This window comes from Denticeps clupeoides, chromosome 20 (assembly GCF_900700375.1).
Source record: "Denticeps clupeoides chromosome 20, fDenClu1.1, whole genome shotgun sequence".
In the NCBI taxonomy this organism is placed as follows: Eukaryota; Metazoa; Chordata; class Actinopteri; order Clupeiformes; family Denticipitidae; genus Denticeps; species Denticeps clupeoides.
The window spans coordinates 1,807,364-1,823,025 of record NC_041726.1 but is presented as its reverse complement, the minus strand read 5'-3'; the positions used below and the strand labels follow the sequence as shown (position 1 = coordinate 1,823,025).

General features: G+C 44.4%; 1 protein-coding gene across 2 annotated transcripts in view; it reads right to left on the bottom strand.

Moving 5' to 3' along the window:
* Positions 1 to 828: 828 nt before the first annotated feature.
* Positions 829 to 15,662, bottom strand: part of adcy2b (adenylate cyclase 2b (brain)) — a 51,746-nt gene continuing 36,912 nt past the window's right edge. Inside the window, exons 16-25 of one of the 2 annotated variants that reach the window (XM_028963788.1) lie at positions 14,176 to 14,313; positions 12,053 to 12,154; positions 9,525 to 9,709; positions 8,448 to 8,532; positions 3,891 to 4,049; positions 3,656 to 3,802; positions 1,975 to 2,082; positions 1,769 to 1,883; positions 1,476 to 1,600; positions 829 to 1,401 (exon numbers count right to left, since the gene is read on the bottom strand). In XM_028963788.1, the coding sequence (XP_028819621.1) occupies positions 1,249 to 1,401; positions 1,476 to 1,600; positions 1,769 to 1,883; positions 1,975 to 2,082; positions 3,656 to 3,802; positions 3,891 to 4,049; positions 8,448 to 8,532; positions 9,525 to 9,709; positions 12,053 to 12,154; positions 14,176 to 14,313 (1,317 nt within the window). In that variant the 3' untranslated portion in view covers positions 829 to 1,248. Of the gene's footprint in view, positions 1,402 to 1,475; positions 1,601 to 1,768; positions 1,887 to 1,974; positions 2,083 to 3,655; positions 3,803 to 3,890; positions 4,050 to 8,447; positions 8,533 to 9,524; positions 9,710 to 12,052; positions 12,155 to 14,175; positions 14,314 to 15,662 lie in introns of both variants that reach the window. The other variant, XM_028963787.1, reaches the window with a different exon arrangement.

The following is a 15,662-nucleotide window of genomic DNA, read 5'->3' as shown; positions in this document are numbered from 1 at the left end:
GGCCGAGGGTCCGGGGCCGCCACGCCTGACCACGCCGGGGAGCCAGCCCGAGGGACCGGGGCCGCCACGCCTGACCACGCCGGGGAGCCAGCCCGAGGGACCGGGTCCTCCAAGGGGAGGATACAGCAGGGCAGGAGCCCTGTGGTTGCCGCCGTCCGCCCCGCCGCCTCCACTGATGGTACTGTTGGGGCTCCGAGGACGTAGCCCTTGGAGGGGGGGCTCTGTCAGGATTGCCTGCAGCTGGACTCCACACCAGAATCCAATCCTGACGCCCCATAAATGCCGGAAGTTTCCGCCCGTTCGGGGTCTCTGGCATTTTCGTGAACTCGCTGCACGAACTTGACCTAGTTTTGTTTCATGCGTTTTGAGTTCTGGCAATCGCCACACGCCTACGGGTTAGTTTGTGTTTTTTCCCTTTTATTTCCCGTTTTTGGCCACCGCGCCATTGTTTATTTGTATTTGTTTGTTTGTTTATGAATAAAACCCCTTCCCAACATGTCAGACCTCTGCGCTTCCTTCCCCCGTAAGTCCGTAGTCGTGACAACCATAACTGTAAAACGGGGAAAAATGTATTCTGAATACTTTTAGAGTACATATAAAGTACCTGTTAAAAATGCTGTGCTGTGCTATATATTTGTTTATTATGCAATAAGTTTGGGTGGTGCCGTGCAATTAAAACATCATGAATATTATTTTTTTGTAAAGTAACTACATTCAAAAATGCAATGAATACAAATGTTTCATTCTGAATACATATTTCCATTACAGGTACTGTGTTACACCTCAACCCTGGTTCCAAGGACTTAAAAAAAATGCAAAAACATCCGGTTCATTCTAAAAAACACCTTTTATAATACTGAAAAAATAGTGAAATAATAAAAAAAACTGCCCATTATACATCCAGACATAAAATGACAGCCAGATATGTACAAATTCTTTAATGAATAAGAAAACGACGATGTTCAACATGGCAACACAGATTTTGTACATTCTTACAAAAAAAAAAAAATAAAATCGTAAACTCTTGGCTGCGCACACAGTGGCCACGCTAAGACACGAAGAGGACGGGACCACTCAAAACAGTCGTGACAACTATCGACTCCTCTGTATGACTAAGACCATGCAGGTTTATTCACGTTTTATTTAGGGGGTTGTGTCTCTGCACCGTGTGTGCAGACTGTAGGTCGGTGTGTGTAGGCTGTAAGGTTTTGTCCTTTTTTTTTTTTTTTTATTTGCTTCTTCAAAAGTTCAAGGCATTACGTTCCCCTGTGACAAAGATCGGGTCATCTCCGTGTGAACAAAGTAGGTCTCCAGGTCCCCCTTCCCCTTAACGTTGATGATCCCTCGGCAGGAACACGCGTACCCCAGCGTCTGCAGGACCTGGCTCGTCTCTTCGGTGACCTGCAGGCGACAGAACGGCTGTGAACGCGGCCAAACACGGACCAGGCATTTACGCGAGCGGAGCGGCGGCTGACCTGTATTTTGCCGAGGACCCCTGTACTCTCCATCCTGCTCGCCACGTTCACGCTGTTCCCCCAGATATCATACTGCGGCTTCTGCGCTCCGATCACCCCTGCTATTACAGGGCCATGGTTTATTCCTGAAACAAATCAAATAAAGTCTTCACGATGTGACGGCCATTGCAAATCTCATTAATTCAAACATTTCATCCTTCAGATGTGATTCAACGTGAACTCATTTTTTTGGATGGGAATATGGAATTAGACCCTAAAGCACCAGGTGCAGTAACCTCATTCATCTCACGTACCCACTCGCAATCTGAAATCGTTGAATGAGTGTTTGTTGATCATGTCGAGCTTCCCGACCAGAGCGAAGGCAAATTCCACCATGGTCCCGATGTGCAAGTACTGCCGGTCGTGGTCCTGCTTCAGGGAGGGAAGAAAAACTCTGCTTTAATAAGCTTGCTCATTAAACTGCACCGCCTTCTCTGCCCTTTGTCTCCCCGCTGAGTACCTGAGTGCCCTCCGGACCTGGCGTCACATTCAGTCCTGTGGCAGCCATGTAGGTGCTGCCAATGGTCTTGATCTTTTCAACCCCACTGAACTTGGGCTTGGAGAGCAGCTTCAAGAGAAGAAATCAAAATAAATGCAGACCCATCAATAGAAATCCATAACAGTAACAGTAACAAGGAGCACAGACAGAGAGATGGATGGATGGATGGATATGGGGCAGTGGTGGCCTAGCGGTTAAGGAAGCCACCGAGGTGCCACTGAGCAAAGCACCCTCCCCACACTCCAGTGTTGGGGAGTAACGGAATACATGTAATGGCGTTACGTATTTAGAATACAAATTATGAGTGACTGTATTTCGCTACAGTCACCGTTTAAATGAGCGATAATCAGAATACAGTTACTTTGTTGAAATAAATGAATCTGATTCGCGCCCGAACCGCCCCGGGACACGCGTGCGCCCGCTGCCACCAGGACAACCCGCAAAAGCCACCTGCCCGTTCCAGAGCCAGCACAAGTGTGCGTAACAGTGCGCGTAATAGTGCCAAACGTTTCCGCAAAACGTTTCCAAGTACAGTAAGAGTGCGAGCAATAACTAATTCATGCATTTTTATAATAATTTTTATAAGAAATATCCCTGTATTCTTTTGTAAACTTAGTGTTAGATTTTTTTGCAAGCATTAGAAAAGCAGCCCCTCATATGTTTATGGCAATTGTTAGCCAATTATTGGATTTTTGGGGGGATTTAAGTTTTTCAGCCAAACAGTTCGGCACTGACACCTTAGATGGTTCTCGTTGCCTTTGTTAAATGGCCATGAAGTAATGCGGCTGGGTTGCATTATATTGTCTTAAATTGTTTAAAATTATATCTGGTGGCAAGGTTTAAAGTGCATCTTGTCATTGTCACATCAAGTTTAAAATATCTGATCTTTACTATTTTTATATTATTTGTGGATGAATAATATTGACAGTAAATGCCAAAAAAGTATATTTTTAATTTTTGAGAATTGTTTTATATATGACCTTTTTTGTCCAGGAAGACGGTCATTGAAAATGCAGTTTTTTTCCTTGTGCAAGGCTACTTTTTATTTTAACTAAGTGATGGAATATGTTGGTGACCATAACAGTAAATACTTTTCAATGGCATATTTTATTTTTGTCTAATACTCTTCCACTTTTTCAGCTTTATAAATAAAGAAATAGTTTTTATTATCTGTGATTGCTACATTCATGTAGTTGTAAAAAGCATGACAATATATTAAATAATCCAATATATTAAGTATTCAGAATACATAACTCACATTGAGTAATTTAACGTAATCCATTACAAATTACATCTTGGGGCATGTATTCTGTAATCTGTAGTGGAATACATTTTATAAGTAACCTTCCCAACACTGCCACACTCTGCTCACTCAGGGTGAAGGGTTAAATGCAGAGGACAAATTTCACCGTGTCCACCGGGTGCTGTGCTGCTGTGTATCACTTTAACTTTAGATAGATAGATAGATAGATAGATAGAACTGATAGGCAAATCACAAATTAATTTGATATTCTGCTAAATAAAAAAAAAACCATTATGCTGATTTGTTAGCATTCATATATTATTCATTAATTACTGTGCATGCTGCAATGTGTCACAGCGATAAGAATGGAGTAACAAACCCTGACAGAGAAATAATGACCTCATCAAAATCTGCTATGATCTCATTGAGGAGTCGGAGGCACTCAAGTCCTTCCTTGTTCACGTCTGACTCTGTGTAGAACTCTTTGAAGTCTGGGATGGAGGCAAACATCACGCACACCACGTCATAAGACTGGTGGTAAAGATCCTGCAAAGGACCCAAAAAGAGCACCGGTTACACGAATGCAGTGAGGACACGCCCAAAGAGCGCCACTTGAGAACAATGAGGTCTGTACCTCGTTCTTCCAGTTCCGGGCCAGAAAGTGCTCAGCAACGTGGGCCGGCAGAACGTTCTCCAGCAGCACGCGGTTCAGGTTCTCCATGGTCTCGATCTCCTCGCACTCCTTCTTGAACTTGTTCTTCCACAGGAAGTCCAACCTACAGTAATATTCATTCTGTTACAAAGGGGACACAGAGGTAAAGAGATGGCAGACATCTGATCACCTTGTGCGTGAGTTAAAGAGACAAAACAGCACAACACAACAGACCGTGAAACACTGTCAGCAGCAACATCCAGAGAGGTTCTCAACAAGGCCTGAGCCCTAATTAATAATGCAACGAATTAGGAAAATATTAAACTATTAAAGTTCCCAACGATGTAAGCAATGATTTAAAATATTAAACGATTCATTTTCACCGTCATTTATTAAGCTCATTTGAAGAATGGCTTGGAATGCGTCAACTGGGGTCAAAGTTCATCGACCCTTAGTTCACACCCGAATGCAGACCTTTTTGAGCGTCCTGTACGGAGGTGAAAATGATCCCCTACTGTCTTGTGTGCTCTTTATCTCGAGCAATCCGAATTTTCGGTAGCAGCACGGTTTTATGATCAAGCTTTTGAAGTCTCGGCACACGGCACATTTACAGCATTTATCAGACACCCTGATCCAGAGCGACTTACATCAGTTGCTGATGAGACACCGGGGACATTTCTGTGCATTTCGTAGCGAAGACATAAAAGAAAAGGCATGAAAATCATGTGGGACTTGCAGCGAAGCGACACGCCGGCTTCCTCGCGGCGCTCAATTAGCAGCGATTGGCATATTTAACCCAGATTGGTGCGGCGTGATGACTATTTGATGGCAGCTGGAGAAGTCAACAATCAACCCCATGCCGGCGATCGACTGGCGAATCGCGTTCACGAAGGACAAATCCCAAAAAAACAAAACAGAACAAAAAACCCCGAACCCACGAGGGTTCGACGTTCTAGCATTAGCAGGATCCACGGCCCCGGGTTCATGCCGAGGTCGGTCTAATACGAAGCAATGGGGGTTTACGCCGAAGGACGCCGCATACTAATAATCGCTAGATTACCCTGGTGGTCGCGAGCAAACAAAAGAGCTTCTCTCGGCCCTTATTTCAGGAGTGAGTGTGGGCGCGCTGGGATGGCGGCGCATTTCGACTCCGAACGATTTAGCACTATTTACCTCCAGGCCCCGGAACAACGTAAAAGTCGAATCCCGTAGGGCTGCAGGGGAAGGATGATCTAATTGCTAATTCAAATTGATCACAGTTCGTGATAAACCCCACTTACAAAGAATTATGATCAAAAGTAAATTGGCACAGTGTACAATAAAACCCCAATATATTGGGTGTATATATATATATATATATATATATATATACATATATATACATACATATATATATATATATATACATATATATATATATATATACACACACACACACACACACACACACACACACACACACACACACACACATATATATATATATATATATATATATATAGACACACACACACACACACACACACACACACACACACACCTGTAGCTTTTGACAGGAAAATCATTACACTGCCAAGTGTGGATTTAATAAGTGTAATAACTATCTGTAATAACCATCTATATAAATGTATTAATATAGTTCTTTTGAAGCAAATATTGACACCTGTTTACAGCATTGAGTACATTATTATTCTCCTGGGCTTGAGTAACTCCATATATATGGATTAATTTCTGTCTACTTTAGGTGTCTATGGCACCTAGTAAAATGGTACTATTAGGAGCTCCGAATTCCCTAGTCTCCCTAGGCAAAATTAAGCTGAAATGAAAAATAAGTAAAATGCTCGTTCAGTAGGGTAGGGTACGGTAGTCCTGTGAACTTATATTGAACTCATGAGCAGTGATAATTAAATGTACATTGACAGTCCGATATATCGTGGCCAGACAAAACAAAAATTTTTTGCTGCTAAAGCCACAGATTAATAATAATTTTTTTTTACGGCTAGTACGGAGACAGGATTATGTGTAATAAACTTTCAGAACGTTCCTGTTTTCAACACATCAACTTCAAGAATGAAGTACCACTGGATCAACATAATCAATTCACTTCACCAGTCAATGATGGTGATGTTGTGTCTGGTGTATATTTACTGTATGTACAGTACAGGCCAAAAGTACATAACTCCACATGTGTTCATTCATAGTTTTGATGCCTTCAGTGAGAACCTACCAATGTAAATGGTCATGAAAATAAAGAAAACACATTGAATGAGAAGGTGTGTCCATACTATGGGCCTGTATGTATGTTCATCTCATTTTAAGGTGCAACTTTTCATATTCCCCATCATAAAGAAATAAATCTTAATTCTTACATTTTCACATTTCCAATTAAGCCAATACAATTGGTTGGCATGCACACCAGACCCTTTAGGTGCACATTACATAGCAACAATGGAACTTCTCAGTGGCTTCAGGTACAGATCTTGGGGAAAGAATGTGAAGGGCATTTAATTTCAGGTTGTGCCAAGGCAGGAAAAAGTGCTTCACCCAAACCTGCAAACCTATAAATTACTGTCAACACACCATCTGGGAAGTGAAGGACATCATCCTGAACCTCCATTCTCCCTTCTCACTGCTTCCATTAAACATAATAGGAAGAGACATGCTCCCAATTTCCATTTCATTCTCAATTGGTCCACACCAGGCACTGGACAATCCAGGCAACGCTGATTTCTCATTGGTAAACAACAAATAGATTAAAGACAAAAAGAAACCGACTGTCCCTGTAACTACTGACTGTAAGTCGCTCTGGATAAGGGCGTCTGGTAAATGCTGTAAATGTAAATGTAAGGCTCTGTGGGAGCATAGAATCTACACAGAAACGGTTAGTGTGGAGAAGTCCTGCAGAACAAATCAGGGCGCAGACGGAGGACCCCAGCGGAGGTGACTTTTCAGGCGAAGTACCGTGGCTGACCGGCCTCAAGGGGGTGGCGTCATGGTCGATAGTGCTGTAAGTCAATGGCAAGTCAAGCCTGGAGATGAGGCAATTAATGTAGGGTTCTAAAGTCTCTTGGGGTCCAGACGGATCAATGGCTATCTGTTTCTCGCCTGAATATTTCTGAGCGACGATGACTTGAAAAAGCTATTCCGTCGGCATGGCAAGGTGGACAACAAGAAAAGCTAGTAGTGAAGCTCTACAAAGCCTCCTTAGCAAGGGGGATCTGAAAGATCTGACAGAAGATTAGCAGAGGTAAGACCTGAGCCCAATTCCAGGCTCTTCAGCTCGTGACATTAGGGCAGATAAAAAAATGTGCTTTAAAAGTTAAGAGTTGTGGAGTTCAAAGCCCCAATTCACAGAATCTTCCAGAGAGTGCCTGCCAGACAACTTTCAAGACCAAAATATGACATCAAAGACAAATTGTGCTGAAACAATGTCCAAAGAAGTCTTGTCTTATTCCACCACCATTAAACTCTGAAGGACATAATTACTCTCCAAACTAAGGCTCTCAAGAAAAGTAGCAATCCTCAAGAGACCTGAAGCCACTTTTAATGAATGTATATATACACACACACACACACACACACACACACACACACAGTAGATATAGTTTTATTTTGCTCTTCACTTCAGCACTTCAGACTGCTTTCTACTGCAAGTGATCACATTCATTGTAAAACGAAACACTTCCAACGAAAGACATCGGACGAAGACGGGTGTGTATATAATGTTAATCCACCACAATCATCAACCACACCACAATCCACCACAATCAGCTCGCCGGCGTGACAGGTAACCACTAACTTTCAAGTACTTACATTTACATTTACAGTATTTACCAGACGCCCTTATCCAGAGCGACTTACAATCAGTAGTTACAAGGACAGTCCCCCCCTGGAGACACTCAGGGTTAAGTGTCTTGCTCAGGGACACGATGGTAGTAAGTGGGGTTTGAACCTGGGTCTTCTGGTTCATAGGCGTGGCTGCTACCACCCTAGACATTTTACCACGCAGACATTTTATTCTCATTTTCACACTTTTCATTTAAAAGAAAGCCTGCATATTCTGCAGCAAAATCAAATTGCTGTGTTGAGGTTCGCAAAAGATGTATTAATGGTCACAGTAGGTGTTTAAAATGCGAGGGAAGTCTGTGGCACGATCAGGTCCTAACTTTCGGACTGGGTCAACCCAGAAACCCAGTTTGGTTGCAGTCTCCACCCCCGGAAGAAAACGGCGCATTAAGAGACTTCCGCGCAGATGCAGTTACAGTCCGCGGTGAGTGGCCTTGCGGGAGAATCTCGCCTCTAACAGCGCGCTGCTGGTTCTAAATGGGGACGTGACTGATGAGGCCCTGTGGTGCAGAGGAGCTCCAATTTAGATTCGCAGTGCCGTCGGAGGCTTTTTTCCCCCGTTTTTTTCAAACTTAGCCGGCTCGAGAAGAAACGCGAGGCTGCTCTCAGACATGAAGTGAATTGAACAGCGCTACCCACCGTGAAATAGGCGACGCAAATCAAAATCAAATCCGTTAAAGTCTATTGACTCACCTGTCTGGCTAGAACAAGGAGGGTGATGAAGAAGATAAACAAAGAGACGGAGCCCATCGTTTTTAAGTCCTTCAGAACTCCTGGGCTGTGCCGCATGCAGGGGAAATGAAACAGAGAGAGAGAGAGAGAGAGAGAGAGTCAGTTCTGGATGGAGCAGCTACATGACCAGCACTCTAAATGGTCTGCGAATAAGCGGCTAACTCTGGCCGTTAGGAAAGAAAGAAAAAGAAAATCAATCCCCAGCTGACACCGCACAAACCCTCAATCTCATGGCCTGTCAATCATAATTCCGACAATTACAGAGGTACGGAGCGAAGGGGCCTAAACGGAAAAAGGACTTTCTGTGCTTTCTTATCTAGACTCTGCAGTTGTGCAGATGTGTTACTGGGGTCACAAAGATTAAAATGAGTACAGTCATTTACAACACAATGGAATGCCACATATTGACCAAATGTCCCATTATGAAGCCTTGTTTAAATGCATGGCATGCCACAGTCTTCGGGGCTCCACCATAGAGTAACACTGGATTTGTGTGTGTGTGTGTGTGTGTGTGAGAAAGGGAAAAAAATCATGTGAGTGTGCACGTCTGTTTTTGTGTATGCATGTGAGTGTGAGTCTGTAGCAGAGAGAGACAGTTAGAAGCTGAGTGTGTGTGTGTGTGTGTGTGTGTGTGTGTGTGTGAAAATCAGAGAGTTATGACTGTGTATTGAACTCTTAGCGGGTACCAAATGCCCTCACACACATCACAAGTGGGGACATTTTGCAGGTCAAAGAAAAGCAAAAACATGAATTTCTTATTTCTCAGGCAGTATGTCTCAATGGGAGCATCAACAGGCCCTTAATAAGAAATATTAACTTTAAAAAAATGATATATGTGATCTGCATTGACCCAAATGTAATACAATGCACATTGCAGGATCCCTCCCCCCCTTTTCCGAGACAAATTACACAAATCATGTGTTTGACACCAAATACCACTATTGCATTTTTTGTCCATGAATGCCAATACGGTTAATAAGAAACCTCAAAGAGCAAGAATTGCTATACGCTACGGAGTTTATGAGTCTTGCCTCATACCGGTCCAGCTGCTGAGTTAAGTAGAGAGTCGTGCTGTACTCGTCCAGCATTCCGGCGTGGGTCTGCAGGATGATGATGTTGTAGGCCACCACGGCCGCCAGCATGATCACCATCTTCAGCTCGTAGTTTATCCTCAGGAACACGGAGCAGGATACCAGGCCCAGGATGCAGCTGTAGATGAAATACTGCAACGGAGGGCAAGACGGGGGGGGACCGATTAAACCTCGTAAGGGGACTCGTGCATTGGGATACATGTCTACATGCGGCACTGACTGACGTTACTCGAGCAATAATGCGTCTGAAGAAGTGCTAAATCCTGCTGCAGTAAATAAGCATAACAGCAACGCATAACTCTTAACGCCTGTGAACGGCAGCCTGTTCCACCTGAGACTCTACAGTTGGGGCCGTTGCTAAGTAACAGCACTCTATCAGCAGTCAGACAGGTGCTTGTCACTTTACATGTGACAAGTAAATGAAGAGATGGCGCACTGCAATTTCAGAAATAATAAAAATCGCTGGAAACAACGGTGCTTTAATGACACAGAATCAGTTCCACATATTACACCGACAGATTTTTTAGGTTTATTTTTCGAAATGAGGAGCATGGCATTTTTACTCCCCATTGAACTGACAGTGCAAAAGCACCTTCCATGCTTCGTCTGCCCTGAACACCGATAAATAACCAGCGCTATTGCAAAGTGACTTTCGGTGAGGTGGCAACGGTGCCCGAGACATATTTCATGTTGGTTGGAGGGAGAATGGGCTAAGGCTATTAGCAGTAAGGGCTGCGTGAATGACGGCCCCTTAACGGCTGGTACGATCGGCGCTGTTTTTCCAAGAAATTCCCTGAGACGTCCGTTAACAGGTCTCAAAAAATAAAATAGGGCCCTTTTATGTTTTTTTTTTTCTTGCGCCAGAGCGCATATTGTAGCATAAGCAGAGACATTTATCCAAAGTATGGGAATAAATGAATAAACACTGAGCAGTGTCCCAAATTCCATGAAGTATGCCTTACCGTACCTTCATGCCACATGCATGAAATATCGTAATTATTCACATTATCTAGCTTTGAGATTCTTGTGTATCAATAAGCAGGATGTATTTTGGAGAATTATCTATATTAGACGGCTATTTGCCATTCGGAGTCGTATATAAGGAAGCACCACCAGATGGAGCTGCCTGAACGTGAACGTGCGAACAAGTTGTGCGGCGAGCAAGAAAACATTATATTCCCTCCCTTGTGGTGCCGAAAGCTACTTATGAAAACAGAGCAGATTTCAGTCATTTCATGTCGGCTCATTTCGATACACAATAAACATTTTATTGAAAAATCATTGTAGTTACACCCCTGACGTCTCATTGGGTGAGAGCTGCTGCGTATGAGCTGCCCAACAGGACGACATTCATCTCAGAAGCCTCGGGCCTTTCAGACTACTCGACCGTACTACTACCGGACTACTAAGAACAACCGTTCTAACAGAGCCGTGTGGGAACCATAACGCCTGCAGGGGGTGGTGAGATCAGCAGAACGTGCCACCAGCAGCACCAGCGGCCTCTTCTCAGAGAACCCGAGTCCATGCCCGTCTTCAGTGGCGTGAGCCTGTGGCCACATGACTCGCTGCATTTGGCATGAAATCATTTCTGACTACAGTGTGTGAGAACACAAAGCGAAAATGTAAATCGTTAAATATGCCTCCTGAAACACCTTTTGAGCGTCTCATAGCCTGGTGCGATCATGCCCATTTCTTTTGGGGGATATTTTTAACATAGCAATCTTATAACGTAGACATATTTCGTAACTCAGCATTTACAAATGACATTGCATGCTTAATATTACAGATATTTAAACCTGATTTGTGTGTCCAGGAAGTTAGTGATTCTCAACCAAGGGCGGTATATTAAGAAAAAATATTGCACTCTTATTTCATGTTCTTTTAACTAAAAGGTTACGAGTACAGTGGAGTTCAGGCTCTGCAAACCTTCAAACGCATTTTTCATCAGACACATACATTCCCATACCGCCTTCCCCAGAGCCCACACCTATATTTCCGGAGCTCCGGCCACAGGAGAACATGAGGAACGAGGTCCACACACCAGCAGAAATGCACACCAGACGGGCAACTGGTACGTGGGAAGGCGGTGTGAGGCAACGAGTAACAAGTTAAATCATGACTACGCATATCAGGAAAATGCAGCAGTCTTTGGAAAGCCAAATGCAAGCCGAAGCAGTTTTCCCCGTGACGCATTACTGATCTAAAATGTCTGGCTTGGATGGTGTCCTACACGACTGCTCATGTAATGCCTGACAGTGAGTCTGGACTAATGGAACACGTGTTTTTCACCCCAGCTCCAGAACATCTGGAAGCACATCTCGCTGGCGCATTCTGCAGAATGATAGATCTCAAATTAGACGCAATTGGCTCATTTGGAAAAAAGTAGCACAAAGCACGTTCCCTTCATCATTCCCATTATTTGCAAACACCGGGCACCCTGCATCAAGGCCGGGGCCATTTTCTGGTGCTACTTACCGGCAGGTAGAACCTGTCCGCTTTGGGGGACGCGCTGTGGTAGCTTTCATTGGACATGTTGGAACTGGGGACGGTTGGTGTCCTCTCATCCTCTAGGAAAAACTGTAGAAAGGGAAGTTATTTTTGGCACAAAGGACGCTCGGGCCAGAACAGCGCTTTAGCCGAATAGTAAACAGGGATGACGCATTTGCATTTACTCAGAACATGTTTTTTAGCAGAGACACATTATTGGCTCGGACAGAGGTTAGCATTAATCACTGAATAATTACGCTTCATGTGCACCAGGGCACCTACAAGTCTCGTTATGGGGCAGCTTTGGAGATTATTTCGTGCAAATTCTTGGTTCTGATTTATAAGGGAAATTTTTTGCTTGCTGTCCATGCCGCAAATAAAATGTATGATGATATTAAATCTGAATAGAAAAAAGTCTGAAAATAGGGCCCTACGTGTAAATGATCTGTAATTAAATGAAATAACACAGAGAAATAGAAAAAAAATGGATTACATGCTGTTTGGTTTTGGTTTACGGCGGGCAGGACAGCTGAAGAACGAGACACGCACATCTGGACAGTCTCTAATGAACACACAAAAAACGAGGTGAGAGACCAGCGAAGAGCCGATCTGATTATAGCCCAGCGTCGGAAATAGACGGAGGGCAGGGCGGCAGATGTAACGTGTGAATTGATTCACGACAACATGGAGAGAATCCTCTGTTTGGCACCTGTGACTCTGCTCGGGGTGTTGAAAGGAGAGGGGCGGGGCGGTGGGGGGGTCAAACTCAATCACAGAGCCACAAGACTCCGTTTCTGGCTGTCGGACAAAGAGATAGTGACCTGTAAACCCGCTCAAATCCAATCTGGAGATGTCTCCAGCAGCAGCCTTGCCCTTGGGCCCCTCCGGCTAATCCACCGTGATGTACAAGCGGCGTGATACCAGATGACTGCCACAAACGGGTGTTTTCGCTCATTAAAACCCGCTGCTGGCAGCTAACCTTCCGTCCGCCTCTATTTAAAGATCAAGGATCTGAATTGTTTTTTTTTGCCACATGCACATAATCGCACGCAAGCGCATTATTTTTTTTTTGGTATTGATTGATTGGTATTCATCATGTGATAATCAATTATATTTTAACTTGTAACTTCCAAAACGGTAATACAGTAACAATATTTCATAAAAAAAAAAAAAATACAACGTAGAATTAAAAGTAGGACAGCAGAGCAGGAAAACTTACGGATTTATCATTTTTCAACGTTTATGGCTTCTCTACAAAGTAAAAAGTAGCTAACGCATAAAAAACAATATATACCGTAACTAAGAGGTCATTTAAAGTAATATTATCACTCATTAAATGAATAAAAGTAAAACATAACATAGTGAACTTCCCGAGGAAGTAAATACATTTTGCAAATGACTAAAAAAAGTAATAACACGTCCCTACTGGATAATAATGGGGATAATTTGTGATTTATAACATCATTGTTCGTAACGGTCAGGCATTTGTCTTCTGGGCACGAGCAGTTTTAATGCAGGCTCCGAATAATGCTGCATGAAATAGTTCATCCAACGGTAATCGAACGCATCTGCAAATTTATGGACAGCCTGAAGACGACTTTTTACGACTGTTTGGCACGTCTGAGCTCGTGGCTGCACGCTCCACAGTTGCTACCCTGGCGGGTGGGAAGTCTGAGGAATGCTCCGGCTTTTCTGCTTCACTAAACCACTAATTACCCTTATTAGATTAACCGGCGATATTACCTGGTGGCCGGACGATTAGGTCACCCCTCGGGTCTAATCAGCAGCCGCGTCCATCAGAAGGCACTTATTCCAACTAAGCTGCGGGTACGGAGCGCGGTCCGTAGAAATTGCGCGTCAAATTGCTGAAAGCGGCGGGGACGTTGACCGACAGGGAGGTCCGCCACCGTTGGACTGCGAGCGGTAAGGGGCAATTACCGGAAGCACGGCGTGGTGGAGGCTCTGGCCGAGCACGGCCATTGCCAATTAGGGCCGAGGCCGAGAGCTGGACCACGACAAGCCCCTCACAAGTGGTGGCCGCGTTGGTGGCCGCCGCGCTCAGGCGTGGCACTCTCGCGGTGGCGCGGAGGGACGGTGGCCATGGAGCTTACCATGTTGAACACGGCCATGACCAGTATGAGCGCGGTGGTTGTCATGGTGAGGACGAGCCGTATCCAAGGCTTGTTGGCGATGATCCTGGACGAGCTCGGAAGCCAGGGCAGGGAGCACGAGGCCGCTTTCCCCCATTGCTACGGCAACAGGAGAGAGAGAGAAAGAGAGAGAGAGAGGGAGAGAGAGAGAGAGGGAGGGAGGTGAGGACGAGCGCGCAAACACTTCCGCGGATATTTCGGCACGGAAAAAGTGCCAGGGGCTGCTGGAGTGAAACACATGAATAAACATATTTCTCCGGCGCTTCTTCCACCCTCTTGGCGCGCAACTGTACCGCCTCACACAGTAAACAGGTCATACATCACAGGCTCCTAATTGGGACTTTTTAACAGACCTTGCCTGTAGAGCTACCATTTACAGGATTTACATTTACAGCATTTACCAGATGCCCTTATCCAGAGCACCTTACAGTCAGTAGTTACAGGGACAGTCCCCCCCTGGAGACACTCAGGGTTAAGTGTCTTGCTCAGGGACACAATGGTAGTAACTGGGATTTGAACCTGGGTCTTCTGGTTCATAGGCGAGCGTGTTAACCACTGAGCTACTACAACCCAAGAAGACATTTTCCAAGTAGACGTCAGGTTTGAAAAAGCATTGCATGTTCTAAAGCTTTGGTCACGAGTCCCTCGCGGTTCTGGGACGTCTGTGCACGGCTGGGCTGAATCTGAGACCTTCTGCCTGACATATGGCTTTCCCAGTGTATTCTACGGCTCGCTTGCCCAGTTCTGTTATGCATAGAAGTGCGGGCCAAGAGAGAGCGTCTCCAGAACAAGTGCCTGGGGGGGCACAGGAGGGTGGCAGTCGCTTAATAGGTCAAGAGTAAAAAAAACTCCAACTCGCTCTCAGTTGGAAACTATTCTCAAAATGACCTGGCTTTTTTCATTTTTGGAAAAATGAATGGACCCGTGGCCTCTTGAAGACTGGTGATTAAAAATATAGAAATCTGAATATTATTGTTTGGATATGTGCAAATAAAGCAAATGCTGATCTAATTAATCCACATTGCGATTTTTTTCCAGCAGTTGTCCTGACTGGTGTCACATACAAATATGTAATGCATTTGTAACAGTAGTAAAATATAGTGGAAATACGCCTATATTTAAAAATAAATTAGATCGATTCTGAATTATATTCGGGAAGTATTAGCACAGCCAGCCATAAATACTTGCCAAATGCGAATAAAAAATATGGGTTGTGATGTGCTTGAATGTGTTACAGTATTATGGTATGTGTCTGTTGTTGGCATTGTTGGTGAACTGTGATTTTAATGCCACTGGGAATTTGTTGGTAATCCGATCTTTAGCGTCGAGCCGAGCGTGGAGTGTTGCACGTGTGGAAGTGCCAGGGCAGGCCGAGTCCTTCATTAACCACAGCTCGGCGAGATTAAAGGAGCTCCCATGGAGTTCACTGTCACAGATAGGGAATAATA